A 21,825-nucleotide genomic window follows, 5' to 3' on the forward strand; every position below is an offset into this window, starting at 1 on the left:
AAAAGTTATTCAATCGGCCTAGATATTGTGGAATAGTACTACTCCTATTCCTATATAAAGAAAGTCTTAACGCTAAACAAGATTGATTGAGAAATTAGGAGGGATCGAAACATCATGAAATCAAATCCACGTTCATGAATTACAGTGCACATTTTATTTGAATCTTCACTAGCAAATGTGGCCTTTTCGTTTTGCCAAAGGTCGACAATCTCTCTCTCTCACTCTCACACACACATGTAGTATTTCGTTATATTAATATTTCCAAATCAAGTTTTGATTACGTTCAGTAAAACAGATCCATGGATCACACAGTAATAAATGAAGTTGATGATTTAATAATATAAGTATTTAGTAATATTTCTAAAAATAGTTTACATTAGAAAATTATTAAGAATATGAATGGAATCTAATTTTTAGGATCAAAATTTATAGAAGCGTTTCTTTTCGGCACGATATTTAAGAAACTTATGTTAAATGAGTTAAGTAAATGAATAATAAAGTAGAATATGAAAAAGGTAGAAAGATGAAGAGAGAATAAAGTAACAGAGAATTAAAGTAAGAAAGAAGAAAAGTTATTGCTTTTTGCCAAAAAAGGAAATGAAACTACTCCCTCATCCTATGCTGAGAGACATTTCTTTTTGCCATGGATTTAAGAAATTGTGTTAAAAGTGAGTAAAGTGAAGGAAACATAAAGTATGAGATGAAGAGAAAATAAAATAATAAGAGTTAGTAAAATAAGAGAAAAAATAGGTTACTTTTTGCCCAAGAAAGAAATTACTCCATTGGGAGAATATGACACAGCTACAAAAGGACTGTTGTAGTAGGATTTATGATTTACATATCTATTACTTAAAATCAATTAATTAGCAAATGGAGTATACTAATTAAATATGTTTATTTTTAAAATTATAAATTGAAATAATAACAATAATAATATAATATACTTCACAGCAAAATATGATCAAATTTTAAAAATTATATTAAGATTTGCTTACATAATTATTAACGGAAAACTTAATAATAGTGATAAAATAACAATATTTATTGCATTATGTTAGTTTTTATTATAATTAAGTATGAATGTATGATCCGTGATTAATTACATTAAATTTTGATTAAAAATGTAACTCTTACTATGAGATGGATTGATATAACAAAATGTGACTTTTATCGTGGAACGGAGGGATTATATTCTTTGAATGCATAACAAAGATAAATCAACTAAGATTTTTCTATTTGCCTCCTCCATTCATTCCACTCTTATTCCATTCCATCTTCTACCTAATATCACCTTATTGCATGACTATGTCAATGACTCTTAATATCCAAGCAAGAAATGGATTTTATACATTCCTAATGTTTCAGCCTTTCAGGCATGAGGGTTTATAAGCTTACAATAAATCCTAAAACAATACCAGAAAGAATAAAGTAACCTTAAACATTCAATTAGAATGCATATCAAAAAATTACCACACATCACATGTCTCATATTGTGCCACATCCCATGATAAACATTCTATATGCTCCTCCATGCAGGGGTGGAAGGGAGGTTACAAACAAAATATGCATCAAAAGAAATTTTGGCAATAGTCAAGGGTTGAGAGATGATGGTTTATATACAAAACTCAACTCAACAATTTGTTACAAACATATACACACTCACAGTCTCACTAACACATGTATATAAATGTATTGAAATTTTCAATTATTTAAAGTTTGTAGACAGTATATAGAAATTGCAAAGGGTTGAAAGCGATACTGGCCTCATCACGTCACGCAGGCAAGGCAAAGCTCCCTTGTACGTAATGTGGAGGATCCATCACAGCACAGATATCGGACTTCTCAAAATCAGCAACCTAGCAAATGAGCAAAAGCAAAATTTTCTCAAGAATTGGTATATGGCAAATTCGTGGAAAAGGTTAAGAAAATTAACGAATCAAACCTTCTCGTTGCAGCTGGGACAATAATGATATTTATGCCATAGACAATCCATTGAAGGGCATAGAAAGCATACTCCAAGCATAAAAGGCATCATGCAACCAACAACTGCAGCTAAACTTGGTTTAGACCTGCATTACAACCAAATCAGAGTAAGCAAAATGAAAAAAAAAAACCATCTGGTAAAGAGTTCATTTTTCTATTCATATAACATTGTCGAATTTTCGGCATTTTGTGTGATTTACTGTAGGAACTAGGAAAGCCCTTATCATCAGAGCAAACATGGAGCATAATTATTGACTTGAAATTCTGAACTCAATATTTGAAGTACAGCCCCTGCCGAGACAAATTTTTGTGTCCACCATTGAATATACCGAATTTTACTTCCACTATTTGAGCTATTACAGCCAGTGCTCGTTAATTTCCTATAAGTTTAACAAGGAATGAATTGTTAAGAAACTTGAGTGTGGACAAAAGCTTAAGCTTTGATTGAATGACTCTTCAATACAGAATTTCCATTCCTGATCCAGTCCATGGGGGAAACCAAAGCACATACAATGTATATCAATGTTCAACTGAGAGTGATCGATCTGTTGCTCCCCACAGTTTATCTAAGCTCTAAACTAGTCAGAAGATTCCATTCCAATCTGGAAACATTACTATCATATTTTAGTGGCACTCTATCATCTTCATATTGCTTGTCCTAGTTAATTGTCTATAAATTCAACAAGGATGGAATTAAATGAAAGAAAGTTGGTGTGTTTGGACAAAAACTTGAGCTATTATCCAACAACTAGATTCTTCAATACAGAATTCCCATTCCTGATCCGATCCATGGGGGAAGCCAAACGACACACGGATTGATGTTCAGCCGAGATCAATCCATCGATTCCTCGCCACAACACAGCTTCCCCAAACTCTAAACTAATTAGAAGATTCGACCCCAAACCATCAACACTATGAATTAGGGCTGTCATATTTCAATCGATGCTCTAACCTAATTAGAAGATTCCATCCCAAATTCCCAATCCATAAACCCTAGAAATTAGGGCTATCAAGTGGTGCGTAATAAAAAATTGCAACAACAAAACAAATAATCACAGAATCCACAAGTAATAGAAAGAGGGCAACAAGTTCACTCACTTGACGGTGGTGACGCCGGAGCCACCGCAGTAAGGGCAATTGAAGGGCGCAGGGGTATCGCGATAAAGAGTCTGCTGAAGGGGGATTCCTTTGGGGTCTCCAACGATGGCGTTTGGAGGGATGGCGCCAGCTTGATGTGGATTCTCTACGTAGAAACGCTGCGGCAATGGCGGCTGATAATTGTACGGAATCCCAATTGCGGGTTCTTCGCTCTTGGCCGCTTTTTCCATAGTTTGTCGAATACTGCTTCAGGGGTGATGGAAAGTTTGTTCGGATCCCCCAAAATCCAACTACTTGATCGTAATCAAGAAGTTTCGATGAAGTTTCGATGATTTTTGTAGGGAGAGACTGGGAAATTAAGCAGGGGAGAATAGTAAGTTTGAATATTGGATTATCTTCCAGAAGCAAAAATGTTGACTACTCTCCCTCTATTTAGACCATCCACAATAACCGCCCAGCGACCGCCCAGCCGAGCGCCGGCGCTGGGCGGTTCGCTGGGCGGTCTATTGCAGCCGCCCAGCCGCTGACTGGAGAGAGAAACCGCGCAGCGCTGGGCGGTGGCGTGGCACTGGGCGATCGGCTGGGCGGTCCTTTCGGCGCTATTACAGCTCCCGGATCGCCCAGCGCACCGCCCAGCGCGAAAATTAATTTTTTTTTTCCGAAACACTATATATACGCGCTTTGCTCGTCATTTTCATTCGCACCACTTGTCACTCTTTTTTATTAATGTATTTTTTTTAAAATTAATGTATTTTTTTTAAATTATTGTACTTTTTAAAATTTTAATAGTATTATTAAACTTTTCCCGTATATGTCTCGTAAATTAAATTCCGTATATTGTGTGATTGTTAATTATGTCATTTTATATAATTGTTATTAGTGATGTGGCTATTGATGTGGCTGGGCTATTTATGATGTGGCTAGGCTATGGCTGGGCTATTTATGATGTGGCAGGAGGATTTTTAGTGCTGATGATGTGGCAGTGGCTAGGCTATGGCTGGGCTATTGCTGGGCTATTCCTATTGTGGATGGCCTTAGGATTAATGAGATTTTAGAAAGTTATTTCTTTTTTATATATACAATTAATATATTTCCTCGGTTCTTTTTAGTCTGTCTCATAGACATATTCTTCACCGACAATACTTTAATTATTTTTACTTTCTCTTTTTATTCCTTTATCAATTGTGTGTTAAAACTTATGCCCAACTAAAAGAATAATGCTATGCGGCCACATTATGGCCAGCCATAAATAAATTAATTAAATAATAAAATAAATTGATTTTTTTCAAATTTTTGGTTTAATACTACTTGATTTTACTTTTATATCATCTTCATTATATGTTGCTCAACATGTTAGTGTTGCTCTTTCGTAGTTTTTGCTCAACTTATTACTACTGTCATTTCTTGATTGTTGCTCAACGTATATAATAATTCGTGATATTAATGTGTTTTACGTAATGGAATTCAAAGATAAGTATCAACTCACAAGTCCATTCACACACATATAAGTTTATATCGATAATTCTAATTTTTTTATACATGTAAATAGACTAAATTAACTCTTTATGACCGGCCACATTATGACCATTTAGCATCACTCCAACTAAAAATGCATATTCTTATGGAATAGGAGAATAGATAATTAAAGTATAAAATGCGTTATTATTCGTGTATATTTAAGGAGAGAAAAGTAGGGCAACTAATCAATTTAAAACCCTTCTTATTTCCTAAATAAAATGGAATAACAAAAAAATCAAATCGAGGTAGTAATGCCTCTGTCTGTGATGAAATGTTCCATATTTGACCGGCACGTGTTTTAAGAAATTGTTTGACTTCATATAGTAAACTAGATAGAAAAGTTAGTGGAATGCGAGACATACTTTTATATATTGGTTTTATAATAAAATGTGAGTGAAATGAGTTAGTGGAATGTAGGGTCCACTTACCAGATATAGTAAAAATGAAATGAGACATTTATCGCCGGACAGACGAAAAAGGAAAAATAGGACATTTAACGGGGGACGGAGGGAGTATATCATAATAACAGGCCCAATTTAAAAAATGGACCCAGAGTGAATGGAATTTTCTTCTCACTTTTCATAAAACCACATAATTTATTGGGCCTAATAATAAGAGGCCCATTATGTCAATATCAATGATCACATCAGCTTTTGTTGATGAGGGAAACAATATTGAAATGCAAAAAGAGAATATTTACAACTTTATACGATTTCATGAATCAAGTTTGACCACTAGGTTCTAGGTCTAACTCAACTAGGTTTTATTTTTATTTATAGATATAGTTTAAAGCCATAACCTATTTTAGATTTAATAGGTGATAGATACAAGACAGTGTTTTGAGAAACTCTTTTTATTAGAGAAAATGGTTTGTAGATTGTAGTCTAAATCAAACCAAATGTGTTTTCATTTTTAATTTTATACAATATAATTGTAATTTACATACATTTAAGTTGGATCTATGTGAAATAAAATGGAATTTGAGGTTAATTGGGAGGTAAAAAAAAAGGGAAAAAGTAGGAATAATTGAGGGGAATGGGAAAGAGAGAGGTCTTAGATGTCAGAGAATTCAGTAAAAGAGTTCAGAATAGATTCCACATGCGGAAAATTACGAATTATGTAGAAGTACTTTTCTGATTCTCTCACACATTCCACCATCTCGTGATTCACCCACTCCTCTACCAACACCAACCAACATTCATTTTTTATGACTAATATTTTTCATTTCATTTTTCTAATTTTTTTACAATAGTTTTTTATTTATTTGAGCATGACTTGATGATTGAATACAAATATAAAATCATTATCATTTAAATCACAATTTGTCATTAACTTCAGGTAATTTTATAACTTTTTAAAGAGGAGTATAATATAAAATCAAAACTTTTCAATGTTTTACTAAATATGTTGTGACTATTAAAACGACATTGTTTTCGACAAATTAGTGTTTGTTTTGGACAAACCGAAGTCATTTTATTTGGAAGTGTTGCTTAAAACCACACCGATTTATGAAAAACGATAATATGATTGTTTGTCATTTTAGATTTGATTTTGATCGCTAGGTTACAATTGTTTAAAACTACTCCTATAAATTTTATTGTATCAATTTCAAAAGCTATGAAGTTCAAAAAAAAAATGATTTGGATAACAACTATATCAAAAAATATTTTTGAAGATTACAGAACCAATTCTATGGGTGGGTAAATGAAATAGAAGTAAAATGTAGGACGAATATGCAAAGTATGTGTGCCTACATACTTGCTCCCCCAAAATAAATTATTAAAAAATTACTAACAATTAACTGAACTATAAAAACGCCCAGGCATTCTTTTCGGTTACTGTGTTTTCAATTTCACACCTGTAATTATTCCTTATTTTTTTTGATACCTTAAAAGATGGAAAACTGATTTCGAGACATTCTGTCACGTTACATGAATCATAAGCTCTACTAATATTCATAACAAAAATCAATTAATCTTTTATGAAAGTTCCTATGCATAACATGCATGTTACTCAACAATTTTATTGTTAAAGAGTAGTTGCCGTATAAAATAAAATTGAAGACAAATAATTGTATGAGGAATCTTGGAATGTTTATCTTTGTTGTCACCTTTTTGCGGGGCAAGGTAATCGCACATTGGATCATCGCCAGTTCAAAAATACGAATTTGATAGAATTTATCAGTACCCATGGGCCAACAATGGGATTGGCGCACCCATGTGAGCCCACCCCAATATAACGGTGCATCACATAATATATATATAATAAAGAAATATCTAGTTTTGTGGGAAAAAAGAAATATATAATGGGAAGTATGTAGAAAAGAGTAATAGAGTTTCAATTAACAATAAAGAAGGTTTCCATATAACATAAAATTGAATATAGATCATCAGGCTAATGACGAATCTAGAAAATGTTTATCGTGGAGATGCATCGAATGGAAATGTGATTGCGCAGGGAAAAACTACCCCACATTGTATCGACGCCAGCTCGAAAGCCCGAATTTAATAGAATTTTTCGATACTCATATGCCAACAATATGATTCGCCGACCCATGTGAGCCCACCTCAATCTGTCAGTGCATCACACAATATAGTTTTTTAAAGATATAATACCTATTTTATGTGGAGAAGAAAAGAAAGAGACAAAGAGAAGTGTAAAAAACTAAGAGTTTCAATTTATAATAAAGAAGGTTACCATATAAAATAAAATTGAACAAATATCATCACACCAATGACGAATCTAGGAAACATTCATTAAGGAGTCGCATCGAATGAAAATGTGATTGTGAAGGCTAAATTTGTTGCACATTGTGTAGACATCAGCTCAAAAGCCGAATATAATAATTTTTCGGTATTTGTATGCAAGAAGTGAGATTGGCCAATCTCACTTGAATCCATTTTCATGTCACTATATAGCATAACATCTTTCATAAAGAAATACCTATTATATTATGGAGAAAATGGATAGAGATTATGAGAAAGTAAGTGTAGAAAAGTTTCATTTTACACCAATGAAGGTTGAGTCATAATTCTTATTGTATAAATAAAAGTATTAGAAAATAGCATAAAACCCTAGCATATAATATAATATGTTGGAAAGCAAGAAACATGGTATCATAATTACAATATAATTCTTGATTTGGAAACAATATCTATGAAATTCATGAGAAATAACAAATGCTTGAAATTAATGATTTTTCACCTGCGTCATAAATACTAACCTTGGTTGCAATGGGGGGAACATTTATTCTTTGTAAGAAGTTACTATTTCCAACTAAACTAAAGAAACATATGTTACTCTTTCATGAGTTTGAGAATCTTTCAGACAGCATCGTAATGGGACATATACATTAAAAAAAACATCTTCATGGAGTACATAAAAGAACATACGTTACCATTTCATGAGTTGAAGAATGAAAAATAGGAAAAAAAGAAAACACTTATAATTTTAAGAAAATAGTATTGCTTTGAACATCACTAAAAATATCATTTTGTATATGGATGAGATAATAGCAAAAATTCAAACTTTATAATTTAATAATGACAGACTAAATTTTAACAATTTTTTACTTAAATGATTGTTATCCAAAAAAATATAAACATCAAATTTCTCATCTTGAGCCTACGAGTCCACTATAATGTATCCGCTATGTAATTTATTGCGTTGGACTAATAAAATTCTAAATATGTTAGAGCATCCACGATGGGGCGTCTATAGTCCGCTCTATGCACCGCCACATCATCATTCTATGCTCCTACCATTTCCACATGCAGTAGGACGCCCTAAAGTCCGCCCTATAGTTTTAACTACTATTTTGTTAATTATTTTTTTATGTTTTCAAATATGCCATGCAAAATTATAAAAAAAGCACCACGATGAAAGGCAAATCCCACATTACTAATTAAAAAAAAAGTTACAAGAGTTAGAAATAAAAAAACAAGTTCACTACAAATAATAGGAAGAGCATACTCTACATCATTCCCAGCTTGGCGCAGATCATCGATCATCAACTTGAGGTATTCGGCTTTGCCCGGGTCCTCGCACTGCATGAGGGCGTGGTGCGTGTCCAACAACGTCCTTCGGTTGGAGGCCGCCATCAATTCCGCGTAGGCATTTCCCGCAGCCAAAGTCGGGGCCGGGGTCGGGGTCGCGATCGGGGTCGGGGCTGGGGCCGGGGCCTGTGAGAATGTCGCCTCTGCCTTGCCCTTGTTCTTGGCAGCCTTGCTGCAAATGGGACGCCGGGGGGACATCGGTGTGCCAGAACTCTCATCCTCGTACATCAGCCGGTTGAGGTCCATCGGAGGTGCGCCGCTGTCGCTGCTCGTAGAATCACCGGCGACGGTGTTCTTCGCCCTCTTCGCCGCAGCCGATAGGGGCAGAATCATCCTTTGAACTTCTGCTTGTCCTTCAAGAGGAGCCATGAGTTGTAATGCTTGAAATCGCTGTACAATGAAATGTACGACGCAACCGCTTTATCGCGGACATCCGTCAAGCTCTCACTGCTGCCCTTCCCCTCAAGCACTTCTCGTACTCCGACGAGAACAAATAGACATGCTTCTTCACCTGATCCCAGTGCTTGCGGAGCTGCTTCCTATTGCGCTTGTAGGCGGCCGGCGGCTTGGCCTCGTTGTAGCGATCAGCGATGCGCTCCCAGTACAGTATTTGTTTTTGGTTGTTGGCAAACACCGGGTCCTCTGAAATATCAATCCAACACCTCGTCAAGAAGATGGTTTCATCCGGGTTGTGGTTCGTCCTCCCTGGGGCGAACTCTTCATTATTCTCCTGAAGCGGCAACTTCTGGGCCCTTTGCCTGTTCCGCTTCTTCTTGGTAGCGGAGCCCGAGGCGGCGGCGGCGGAGCCAGAGGCGCGGCAGGGTGGGGCGGGGGCGCGGGTGGAAGACGGCTCCATGTTTGATAACCCGTACGAATCCGTACTGAAATCGGGATCGTACTGGGTGTTGGAGTCGAAGGGCCGGTATTTATCAGTGTCTGTACCCGGCCGAACATCGGACTATTCGGACTTGGGTAATCACTAGAATTCATTTTATAGTGTAAATAGAGAATGGAAGAGTGAATGGAAGAGTGAAAGGAAGTTGTGGTGTACATATAAATTTTGAAGAATTAAAAAAAAGGAAAACGCGTTGCATCATCCGCGGTATCATCCGCGTCACCCGCAGTGGGGCGGACGATACCGCGAACGATGCCTGGTCGAAGGCCTATCGTCCGCCGACGAAGCATAGGGCGCGGACGATGGACGTGGCATCGTCCGCATGACTACAGTGGCGGATAATAGTCCGCCAGATGCATCAGGCGGACTATCGTCCGCCCCACTGTGGATGCTCTTAGTAGTATATAATATACTTCAGTGCAAATGACAAAATTGCTCCTAACATTTTAATCTAGATAAAATTTACTATATTTTTTATTAAATGTATATTACATAATGAATCCAATACTTTTATGTGTTCCAGTACAAGGGGGGGCTCATGAGTCACAATAAGGAGACGTTTAGCATGTATACGAGTTAGTTATCGCATCATACCTATAAAATTATTTGTATAATCTAATGGTGATTGCCAAGTGAGTTACGGGCCATGTGCTCATAATATATGAGCAAAAACTACATGAATGCATTATTCATTTGCGGGACAATTTTTACAAAAAAGTCACAACTTTCTCGATAAAATTAGGGATAACTACCTTAAAAGTCACAAACTTTGCCCAAATTTTGATTTTTCCCACGACCTTTAAAATTAGCGTATAAAGTCACCAACTTTGCATTTAGTTGCCGATTTCCCATGATGGTTTTTCCGGCGAACGAGTGAGCTAGCGTGTCATTTTTAATTGACGTGGCGGATCGTGGCGGCTGACATGGTCAACAATTATTGACTATGCAATAAAATAAAAAATAAATTTAAAAAATAAAATTAAAAAATAAAATTAAAAAACAAAATAGCCTGTGAAGAAAGCTAGCACATTTAGCCCGAGGAACGGGAATCAGAGCCACGACAGATATGAAGAGGGGGATCAAGGCGTTGAGAAGGAGGTACACAGCTGATGAGGAACGATCGATTGACTTCACTACGAGGTTGTATAGAGTAGCGCTTACACCAATGAAGCTGACGATGAGGGAGAGCGCGAACGACATTGCAGAGGGGAAATTCTTGATGCAGAGAACAAAGCAGACTGTGTTGAACCAGCAGATGCTGCAACCAGCTAACAAGCAAAGTATAAATACCTACAGTTGAAATTTAGGCTTCAATTCAATCAAAATGATTAAAATTGGGGAGAAATGCACACACAAACACACATGGGCATTTCAATTCAGTGATAAAAAATTTCATTTACAAAGGAGCAAATAATTCTTCATGGATTCAAATATTTCCAGATCAATCCACAACCTAATCAAATTACTATCGAATTTGCAATGTTACGAGATACTAGATTGCATTATTGCATTTTACTGTAACCGATAATATAGAATTGGAGCTGAATCAACAAAACCTAATCAAATTGGGGGGAAAGAGAAAGCAACTAACCACCGAATACGGCAGCATAATCACTTTAGCAACGACGAGCCATTGCGCGCCGTAGCCGACGAGCCCCATCGCCGCGACAACGAACATTACTGCCCAAAGCGGCATCCACATGACGGCAAGACCTGCCGACCAGCCCAAGGCCTTGCCGAGGTCGGAGGCGGTGGCGAGATAGTTGAGCTGGACCTGCGAAACCCCCAAAACCGACTTGAGCTCGGAAGAGTAGGGGAAAAGTCGAGGTTAGTCCCCGTGAAGGCCTGTATCCAAATAGTGGCAACGAGCACCATCCATTTCCCCGATTGGGCCACCATTGTTGAGAAGAGAAGGGGAGAGTAGCGTTTGATGTTGAGCAAAGCGATTGTGAGGGATGAAACGATGTCGTTTTAGGTGTTAGAAACGACGCCGTGTTACGATTTTCCGATGCCATCCACGTCAACATTCAGGCATGCCACATATGACACTTAGTTGCCGGAAAACACAGGGTCGAGTCAATTTGTGAGATACCAGCGACCCGACAAAGTTGGTGACTTTATACGCCAATTTTAAAGGTCGTGGGAAAAATCGAAATTTGGACAAAGTTGATGACTTTTAAGACAGTTATCCCATAAAATTATGATCGATGCCAAATATCCACACGAAGCTTTCAAAAAGAAAGAGGCTAGTGGCCTTGATCGCAATTAAGCTAAAATCACACATATATATCCAAAATTACAGAAAATTTAACCCAATACATCAAAGTACCAATTTAATGAATAGCCTCTAGTCGCCACCGTTGCCATCATCGCTCATCCCAACTCTCCCCCACCTCTATCAAATACTCCTTAAACTCATCTCTCCTTCTGTACAACAAACCAAAATCTTCCTCCTCCAATTATCAATCGACGAGCATCAATGGAAATCACTGGAGTTCGTCACAAATTAGAAAAAAAGGAAGGCGAAAATCAAAGAAGAAACAGAGGAGAGCTAAAAATTAAAATATGCATAAATTAAAATATAAAAAACACATATAATCAAAATAAACACTAATTTTAAACCAAAACCTCCATATTTTAACAAAGAAAAATGCATTAACTTTCCAATATATATGTGGAACACTCCAATTACATAAGATGTATAAGTAGTTAATAACATTAGCAAATCCAAGGTACATACCGAGTAAAACGGATGGTTTAGTTAACAACAGATTAATATTGAATTAAGTGCAAGAAATATATTTTGATATTGATGTAAAATATTTACATGTATATATAGGTTGATATTGAATAGGATTAGGAGAAAAAAAAATAGAAAATGGTGTTGTCCCTAGTTTTGATTCTTTCCAAGATATCATATCTCACGCGCACTCCCAACCCTCTCTCAAACACTCCTTCTCTTCCCATTTAAATATTTCTATTTTTCTTTTTCACAACACAAATTCCTCTCAATTCTTCTCACCAATCTCTCTCCCCATCCATTCCCTTTTTTCCCTTTCTTTTCTGCAATTTTCAGTTTTGATTTGGCCGATTTATTAGGAGTTTGTTGAGATTTAGGTGGGATTAGTTTTATTAAGAAAAAAAAAAAGAAAATGACAAGTCCAATTCCAAACATGGCTACTATCACAGCCTCTCTTGAGAGATCTCTGCAGAACTGCTCCTTGAACCACCAGCACACCACCTCCAGCAGCAGTAGCAGCAGCGCCAGCGGTGGAGGAGGCGCGGCGGCGGCGGTGGAGTTGAATTCCGAAGGCTCATCCCTTCCTTTCCATTGGGAGCAATGCCTTGATTTAAAGGTCAGGACCCAAAAAGGGACAAATTTTATTTTTTTTGGAGATCGCTTTCGCTATTATTGTTGTGATTCTGGATTTTTATTTGTATTTTTTTTGATTTACTACTACTACTATTACTACATTTAATGCTGGGAAACCTTAAAGAGATTTCTACATCTTTGTGTTTGTTTTGTTTCTTTTTGTCCCAAAAATGTTTCCTCCTCTTTAATGGCCTCTTCTTTGTTTGTGATTAGTACTTCATTTAATGCCCTTTAACAAAGATTCAATCTTGATAAATCCCTTTTCGTTTTTTGTGATTTATTTTGTTTCTGGGTCTTCTTTGTTGTGAATACTAGTACTACTTCATTTAATGCCCATTAAAAAGATTCAATCTTGATAAATCCCATTTCCTTTTTGGCTTCTTTAATGGCTCATCTTTGCTGTGTATTCTACTACTCCTTTTAATGCCCTTTACAAAGATCCAACCTTGATTAATCCCATTTCCTTTTTTGTGATTTATTCTGATTCTTTTGTCCCAAAAATGCTTCCTGGGTTCATCTTTATTGTGACTGCTACTACTACTTAATATTATACCCATAAAAAAGTTCAATCTTGAAAAATGCCATTTCCTTTTGGTGATTTTTTTTGTTTTGTTTCTTTTGTACCAAAAATGTTTCCTCTTCTTGACTGGCACTACTTTATTTAATGTACTCATTAAAAAGATTCAATCTTGGTTAAATCCCATTTGTGATTTACTTTGATTCTTTTGTCCCAAAATTGTTTCCTCCTCTTGAATGGCTCATCTTATTACTACTACTACTACTACTTCATTGAGTACCCTTTACAAAAGATTCAATCTTGGTAAATCCCATTTCCTTTTTTGTGTGTTGTTAAAACTACCCATTAAAAAAGATTCAATCTTGATGAATCCCATTTCCTTTTTCATTCATTTTTGTTGCTCATTTACAGACTGGTGAACTATACTACATAAACTGGAGGACTGGCATGAGGGCCACGGAGGATCCCCGGACAGCAGCAGCAGCCGAGTACGTTGACGACTGCTCCTCGGAGGAGGATGACAGCAGCTCGTACGACAGCGATGGGTCGTCGTTGGAATCATCCCCATGCTCCTCAAGAGAGCAATGGAGTGGTAAAAGTAATCAAGAAAATTGTTACTATGATGATGAAGAAAGGAATACCAACAATAGCAACAGCAACAATAGTAATAATGTGTTGGTGGTTGCTGGTTGCAAGAGCTGCCTAATGTACTACATGGTGCCCAAACAGCTTGAAATTTGCCCCAAATGTTGTGGTCAACTTCTCCACTTTGATCGATCTGAAAATGCCTCTTCTTGAATTCTTTCTTTTCTCTCTCCCTATTTTCGATTTGGTGGAGTGTTTGGTGTTGGGTGTTGATGTGGGGAGTGGATTTTCTTGATATAAGACAAAAAGAATTCTCATTCTTGTTTCAAATTGTTCCATCTTTTTCTTGCTTCTCTATTGCTATGTAATAATATTGTATTCATTGTTTTTGGTTTTGATATCTTGCATTTATGAGTTTTGGATGATTCAGTCATTTTTTATATTTTTTTCATGCACTCAAAAGGGGGTATTTGTACTAAGATGGTTTGGTGTTGAAGATGTTTAAGTACAAAAATGTGAGATCTTTGGCTTCTCCATATTTTTTATATGGGTTGTGTATTTTGTTATGATAATTAAATTTGTTTTGAAAGGATATTGTGATGGTATATTTCTAATTAATTTAAAGGGAATGCATGAAATTGAAGAGATAAAAGAGGATGATTTTATAAAGATTTTGGTCATTTTTTTAAATGTTGCTTTATATTTTAGAAGTTAACATATTTTTCTTATTGTTATTTTTTTTGCTCAATCTATCACGTTCAAAATTGGTTGGCAACTTAATTTATAAAGGTTTTGGGGCATTTTCTTTAAAAGGTCTAATTTAATAACATAATGTTCCACTTTTTTGCCCAATTTATCATGTTCGAAATTGGTTGACTTATTAAGTTGAAATGAATGATTTGATTAAAGAGAAAAAGTTTATCCATCAAATATGAGATTGACACCTCGTATCCACGAATTAAAAAATTTATTTCCCTTTTCCCATAACTTCTTCTTATAAAATTAATCAATTGCTTATAGATCACAAACTATGACGTTTGTTTTAGGATAGTACTATATTAATATGGGCATTTTTAAAATTGACTTTATTTTTTGTACGAATTCGAGTTTAATCTTATGAAGAAAATAAGAGAAAACGACATAATATGAAGAAAATTGAAAATGATTTTTTTCCTCAGGTAAAATTTTTCACTCATAAATTATAGTGGGACATTCCAATGTGCAAATGGAATGGATGAATTATGCAATTTCACGTATAAAATTAATTTATAAACGTTAAGAAATAATCGCGCGAGTTTATAAATAATGAAAAATGTCGGATTATTTTTTAATAGAGGGATCATCAACGAAACATCATCACGGAATGGAGTCTATTTAATTAATAATACTAATTAATGTGATGAAGTGAATACAGCTAGATCAAATATGAAGTCGTATATAAATAGAAATATAAAATTGTAAGTTGCAAAAACATAATACACGATTGGATGATATTTCTTAGTCGTAGGAGAAAACATCCTCTCCACCATGTTGCACTAATCGAAGTCAAAACCATATTGCGTTATAATATAAACATTAATTATATTTTTAAAAGGAGCAAATAGTAGGAAAAAAAAATTCAACTTTTGGTCCAATTAATGTTGATTCACCCCACAATTTAAAAAATCAGCAATAAATTATTGGAGAATTGAGTTTTTACATTTAAAAAAAAACTCTTACTAGCAAATATTCTGGCTATTTATTTGTAATATTACGTCCAATTTTTAAAATTGCACACAAACTAGAATTGTAAAAAAAATCATGGCAATTTGTTTTTTTTTAAATGTACATCCATCCGATAGTATTAATATTGGCAAATTGCTTTAAATTTTAAAATACAAAGAATTTTTGGGGCCATACAAAAAAATCAATCTATAGAATATAAATTTTCCTTATCTTGGACCTTAATAATATTGATTAAACTCTTGGAGGTGGGAGTAATGATTGATCTTGAGCTAAAATTTCCCTAAAATTCCGAAAGAGTTTCATTATCACAGCTGGTGAATACACGAATTCAAATATTAAATCACGATATAGGAAATTAATTCTCCATCCGTAATTATAGGACTTGACTTTGGATCATCCCAGTAATAATTAATTAACACTCGAATCTTGAAAATGCAAAAATTCTAATTATAATCTATTAAGATGTATGCACGGGACGGATAGTATTTCTTTTGCCAATTTGAGCTGGTCTTGGGTGCGGCTTCATTCATCCATTAAATTACTAGACAAATTAATAAAATCTAATCAAGAATGAATAAATTTTACCTATGCAAATTTGACTTTAATTGGAATTTTAATAAATCCTCTTTATACAACCTACCTAAATCTATTTATCATTAAGGTCCAAATAACTTTCGGGGGGTTGTAGATTTTCGACAAACTCTTGTTTTTATCTAACTACATTGGACCATTGGTCCTATTGAACTACATTGTATATTATCAAGTTGATTAGAGTATGTATATTTGTAATCACAATTTGAATACAATTCTATTTTCTTAAGAAAATTCCATTGAATAATTTGGAATTTTGGATTGATCAGAATTGAATAGTTAAAAGGTTACTTGAAACATGTTAATTCACTTTATTTTATTTTCTTTCTATTAAAAATGTTAAATAAGTCGATGGAAGCGGGTTAGACACGTGTGTTGTTGTAAAACTCCGTTAATCGGGTCGGGTCGGGTCGGCAATCCATATAAGTAACCCTTCTGATCCTAATCCTTCTAATGGGTTTGGATCCCCTGCTGTGCAATCCACCACAGCAGGGGATGCTGTTACTCACACTACATAATTTTATATAAAAGATATTAATATTTTAATGTTATAATTTATAAGTATAATATTGGTGTGTTTGTAACAGCATCCCCTGCTGTGGTGGATTGCACAGCAGGGGATCCAAACCCCCTTCTAATTAGTATACTACTATTAAATAGTATATTTTGAATTAATGAACGATGCTTTCGACACGGATGGTATAATTCTTTTATAGATTTACGAAATCCATAAATTTCTAATTCAATTGACACGAAATTTTTCATTGATTCATCATTCGAATTTGTCATTTCTTTTTTTGCTTTCGATTTCATTGCAATCTTTTATTGTCTTTTACAGTAATATTTATTTGCTAGATTATGAATTGATTCACTTACGGATTATTATAGCCTAAAATCAATTTTGTTTTCATTGCAATATCATAATATATTCGATATATTATGAATTGTTTCTTCTGCCGAAAATTTTCTAGGCATTTTGTTTCAATGTTTTAGACTTTTGGCTCAAATTTGTTGTATTTTGTAAGCACATTTGAGATGAAACAGATTGCAGGATTTATAGGTCGTCGTCCGATGAATTGTGCGACGAGAGAGGATGTAGCAGTAGCCATTACAGAGAGCATGTCATCTTGATTGTATAAAGGTAGATGAAAAGTTTGAGTTGACAATAAATCCGTCACCAACAAGAAATGTGTCGTTCAGAGTGGGACGTGAGAAAAGTATTTAGGAAAATGAGGGACATATAAGCAAAAATGAGAAAGAGATGGTCCATAGGAATAGAAGGTGGGGCTGATGATCATAGCTGGAGAGAATGTAGCAAACAAAGGAACCTTTTGATTCAAATTGCATGGCAGAGAGAAAAAAGGAATCTCTGCAGAAGAAAAAAGCCCTACAATCAAACTTTTCAGAGAGGAACAACCCATTCATATATACTCCATATGCACCAAGCATGGACAACACACACATACACACACAGTGTGTGTGTGTGTGAGAGAGAAATTAATAGGCCAACAGAGGACATGAGATGGACCTTTCTTTATCCTCATTGGTACACTCATTGTCTCAATCCATCAACATCTCTCTTGAAGAAATGGCTTAGCTATCTGTGTGTTATATACATTTCTACATAATATTTTATTATATGTAACCAAGATATATATATATATATATATTCCTATATATATATATATATATAGAGGGATGTATTCATTTCCTTTTCCTATATTTCCTCCTTTTTCCTTCTTAATGTCAGCCATTAGATTAGAGAAATGGACGGTCAAGATCAACATTGGGTAATTAATCCCGTGTTGCATTATTTGTCCTATTTTGTGCATTATGAGGGTACAATAGTAATCTAATAATGGCTGGAAACCGCTACGAATAATGCACCACATGGTCACGAGTAATGCATATAATTGACTATATAATGCACAATATGTGAACTGCAATGCATACGATAAGATGTACCATGTTATGATGTTTGGACACACGTTTCTTGTTTCCCCTAAGAGTTTAATAAGCTTAGGGGCTAGGGTATAGCATGTACGCATTAATAACAAATTATAAAACGATACGAATAATTCACCAAATTGTCACGAGTAATGGATGTTATTAACTATATAATGCACAATATGTGAACTGCAATGCATCCGAATAAGATGTACCATGTTATGATGTTTGACACACGTTTCTTGTTTCCCCTAAGGGTTTAATAAGCTTAGGGGCTAGGGTATAGTACGTAGACATTACTAAATGCACGTATGTAATCTTCAATCCGTTGATTAACCCATATACACAATACCTCAAATAATGCATAATATATTGAGATAATGACAATTAACAGCTACATAATGCACTACCTAAACCAAATAATGCACATACGTATATTCCAATAACAACAATTTGTTAGTAATGTCTACGTACTATACCCTAGCCCCTAAGCTTATTAAACCCTTAGGGGAAACAAGAAACGTGTGTCAAACATCATAACATGGTACATCTTATTCGGATGCATTGCAGTTCACATATTGTGCATTATATAGTTAATAACATCCATTACTCGTGACAATTTGGTGAATTATTCGTATCGTTTTATAATTTGTTATTAATGCGTACGTACTATACCCTAGCCCCTAAGCTTATTAAACCTTTAGGGGAAACAAGAAAGTGTGTCAAACATCATAACACAGCACATCTTGTTCGTATGCATTGCAGTTCACAAATTGTGCATTATATAGTCAATTATATCCATTACTCGTTACCATGTGAAGATTACATACGTGTCTACGTACTATACCCTAGCCCCTAAGCTTATTAAACCCTTAGGGGAAACAAGAAACGTGTGTCCAAACATCATAACATGGTACATCTTATTCGTATGCATTGCAGTTCACATATTGTGCATTATATAGTCAACTATATGCATTACTCGTGACCATGTGGTGCATTATTCGCAGATACCAAAATGTGGCAGTACTTTTCCGTCAAATGTCAATAATCCTGTAATGCATACAACCACCTTCTATAATGCAACACGGAACCAGTTTTATAGAATCAATCTGATCCGTTGATGTCTTAGATCTAACGCGTAATATTAAGAAGGAAAAAGGATCTAAGATGTGAAAAGGAGAATAACGCTCCCCTATATATAGGGTTGTTTTATATATCAAACTAATTTTAAACGCTAAACACCAAACACATCATTATAAAACAATGCGGAGTTCATTACAATTTTATTTGTAGTTCATTATAGGGAATTCAAAGATATAAAAACAATGACATCATCTAGCATAATATAAAGATCTGAAGTTCATTATAAGTTTGTTATTAGTTCATTATAATGAACTCCAGGCAACATTTTGACATCGAAAAATCAGAATTTGGACACCCCCGTCGACAGAATTTGTACACTCCGTACATCCCCCGGTGACATAATTTGTACATTCCGTTGACATCGACCCCCGGTGACAGAATTTGTACAGTCCGTTGACATAATTTGTACACTCCGGTGACAGAATTTGTATACTCCGGTGACATAGTTTGTATAGTTTGTATTTTAGAGAGTTTGTATTTGATCACACCTCTATATATATATATATATATATATATATATATATATATATATATATGCAATGTCACATGATGCATATAGGATAAGGTGAGGGGGTTTGTATTGCGAATATTGCACAGTCCTTTTGTTATAATAATTAAAATATGAATCATTAAAGTGGTGAATATATACTTCAATAATTTGCATATTGTGTATTTATAATTAAGTAGGCTTTGATGTTTTGGCTTTGTGGTAATATTGATATTGCCCGAGATGAACGAGGTCAAGACTAATTCTATGTGGTATGATCCCGATATTACGCATCTAATCTTATTTATCAGACCGAACAAAATTTGTAAGACTCATTATTGTCTACTAGAGAGTTAACGTTTGGTGGTGCGATAAATTGGCACAGATACGCTACGGACATACCTAGGTCCCGTCTAAATAATTCCTTCACCCGTCTATGAATAACAGTTATGTTTTTTATTTTCATTTGGTCTATTTACTAATATTAGGCACTATCTATTTATGACACTTGACATTAAAGAGAATGCTATATAGTGTGGAGGAGAGGATTTGTTGAGATGTTGGAAGCAATTAGATTTGTGTAGCATTGATCGATCGTCCATATTTTATCGTTTTCACAAAGTGTTGAAATTGAAGAGAATCTCAACTTGTCTTCTTATTACACGACTGGTCCTTTTGCTACCTTCCATCTCTTTCCAACCACTCTCCACTCTCTTACTTCTACCAATCTCATAAAGTATATCATCTAATTTACCTTTGAGCTTCATATCATCCATACACATTTTTATTTAAATTAGTTATCATAAAAATTACTAGAGTTGACTATTTACCAAAATTCGTATCACATCAGAGTATGTACTTTATTGTGTAATGAACACCTTTTTTTATTGTGGAAACATAAAGATTTTATTTAATTTTCAGTGCAAGTAATTTTAACCATATTACTTTGATCCTTGTGTAGCTCTAACTAGAACCGGTTTGACCCACGGTTCTTTCTCTCAAACCGATCCGATTTTTTAAAAAAATAATCAAAATGCTCAACCAAAACATTGCATAAATCCAGAGCCTTTGTCCTAGCGGCTAGGAGCTTAGACATTATTGTATGAAGTGTTGAGTTCGAGCCCTCTTAATATCAGCTGTAATTTCCTCTTTCATATAAGAGTTTAAAAAACAATAAAAATAAAAATAAAAATAAACATTGCATAATCAATAACTGAATATATGAAAAGCTGCATACTTATTCACACAAATACTACTATAATACTATAAAATATTAAAAAAATCATTCGGAATATAATATTTTAATGGTTTTCCCTCTCCTATTTCCATAAATGAATAGAAGCACAATTATTAAGCAAATTTTGGCGATGAACATAAAAATAAATAAGATAAAGTTTATAGTTGTGGGATTTTTGCCGACATCGAAGGTGAGATTTGACATAGTTAATGATTTTCAAATTTCATGTGACGTGTTTAGGGATTATTGTTTGAATGTTTTGTTTTCCTGTCAACTGTGGTGGGATCAAATCAATTAACTTCATATTCTCCCTGTCCCATTAAAAATGACGCACTCTTCTTTTTTTATTTATCCCATTTAAAATGACTCATTATTAAATTTGAAAATCTCTTTATCTCTATTTTATTCTCTCTTATTTTACTCTCTCCACTTAATATACAAAATAAAGTAGCATAAAATCCCGTGCCATCCAAGGAAGAGATCATTTTTCTTGGGATAGAGGGAGTACATTTCTTTTCTTTTATTTCTTGTATTAAAAAAATTGTAAATAAACTGAACCCCCACAATTGATGTGAAAAGTTGTGCAGATAATTCACATGCCGAAATATTCCTTTCATCGGGTATTTTCACATATTCAATTATTGAGTTCAGACACATTTAGTATATATCCA

At 34.6% G+C, this 21,825-nt stretch overlaps 2 protein-coding genes across 2 annotated transcripts; one reads left to right on the forward strand and one right to left on the reverse strand.

Annotated features, from left to right (window-relative positions):
* Window positions 1–1,550: 1,550 nt before the first annotated feature.
* Window positions 1,551–3,472, reverse strand: LOC121806567 (GSH-induced LITAF domain protein-like). Its single transcript, XM_042206670.1, has 3 exons — window positions 3,082–3,472; window positions 1,943–2,069; window positions 1,551–1,856 (listed from the first exon to the last, which is right to left on the reverse strand). Exons 1-3 carry the CDS (start codon window positions 3,309–3,311, stop codon window positions 1,773–1,775), a joined length of 441 nt encoding a protein of 146 aa, XP_042062604.1. The 5' UTR covers window positions 3,312–3,472; the 3' UTR covers window positions 1,551–1,772.
* An 8,937-nt stretch (window positions 3,473–12,409) lies between these two features.
* Window positions 12,410–14,419, forward strand: LOC121806298 (NKAP family protein-like). The gene is made up of 2 exons (XM_042206293.1): window positions 12,410–12,905; window positions 13,851–14,419. Exons 1-2 carry the CDS (start codon window positions 12,702–12,704, stop codon window positions 14,235–14,237), a joined length of 591 nt encoding a protein of 196 aa, XP_042062227.1. The 5' UTR covers window positions 12,410–12,701; the 3' UTR covers window positions 14,238–14,419.
* Window positions 14,420–21,825: the final 7,406 nt, after the last annotated feature.

The sequence above is a fragment of the Salvia splendens genome, chromosome 6 (genome assembly GCF_004379255.2).
Source record: "Salvia splendens isolate huo1 chromosome 6, SspV2, whole genome shotgun sequence".
NCBI lineage: Eukaryota > Viridiplantae > Streptophyta > Magnoliopsida > Lamiales > Lamiaceae > Salvia > Salvia splendens.

What these genes read in the sequence shown, in the direction of transcription:
- LOC121806567 (XM_042206670.1), bottom strand. Translation starts at nt 3,311, where the DNA reads ATGGAAAAAGCGGCCAAGAGCGAAGAACCCGCAATTGGGATTCCGTAC. An exon ending in TCCGGCGTCACCACCGTCAA is followed by an intron (nt 2,070 to 3,081) that starts GTGAGTGAACTT and finishes GTTGTAATGCAG; the next exon opens with GTCTAAACCAAGTTTAGCTG. An exon ending in GTCCCAGCTGCAACGAGAAG is followed by an intron (nt 1,857 to 1,942) that starts GTTTGATTCGTT and finishes CTCATTTGCTAG; the next exon opens with GTTGCTGATTTTGAGAAGTC.
- LOC121806298 (XM_042206293.1), top strand. Translation starts at nt 12,702, where the DNA reads ATGACAAGTCCAATTCCAAACATGGCTACTATCACAGCCTCTCTTGAG. An exon ending in AGCAATGCCTTGATTTAAAG is followed by an intron (nt 12,906 to 13,850) that starts GTCAGGACCCAA and finishes GCTCATTTACAG; the next exon opens with ACTGGTGAACTATACTACAT.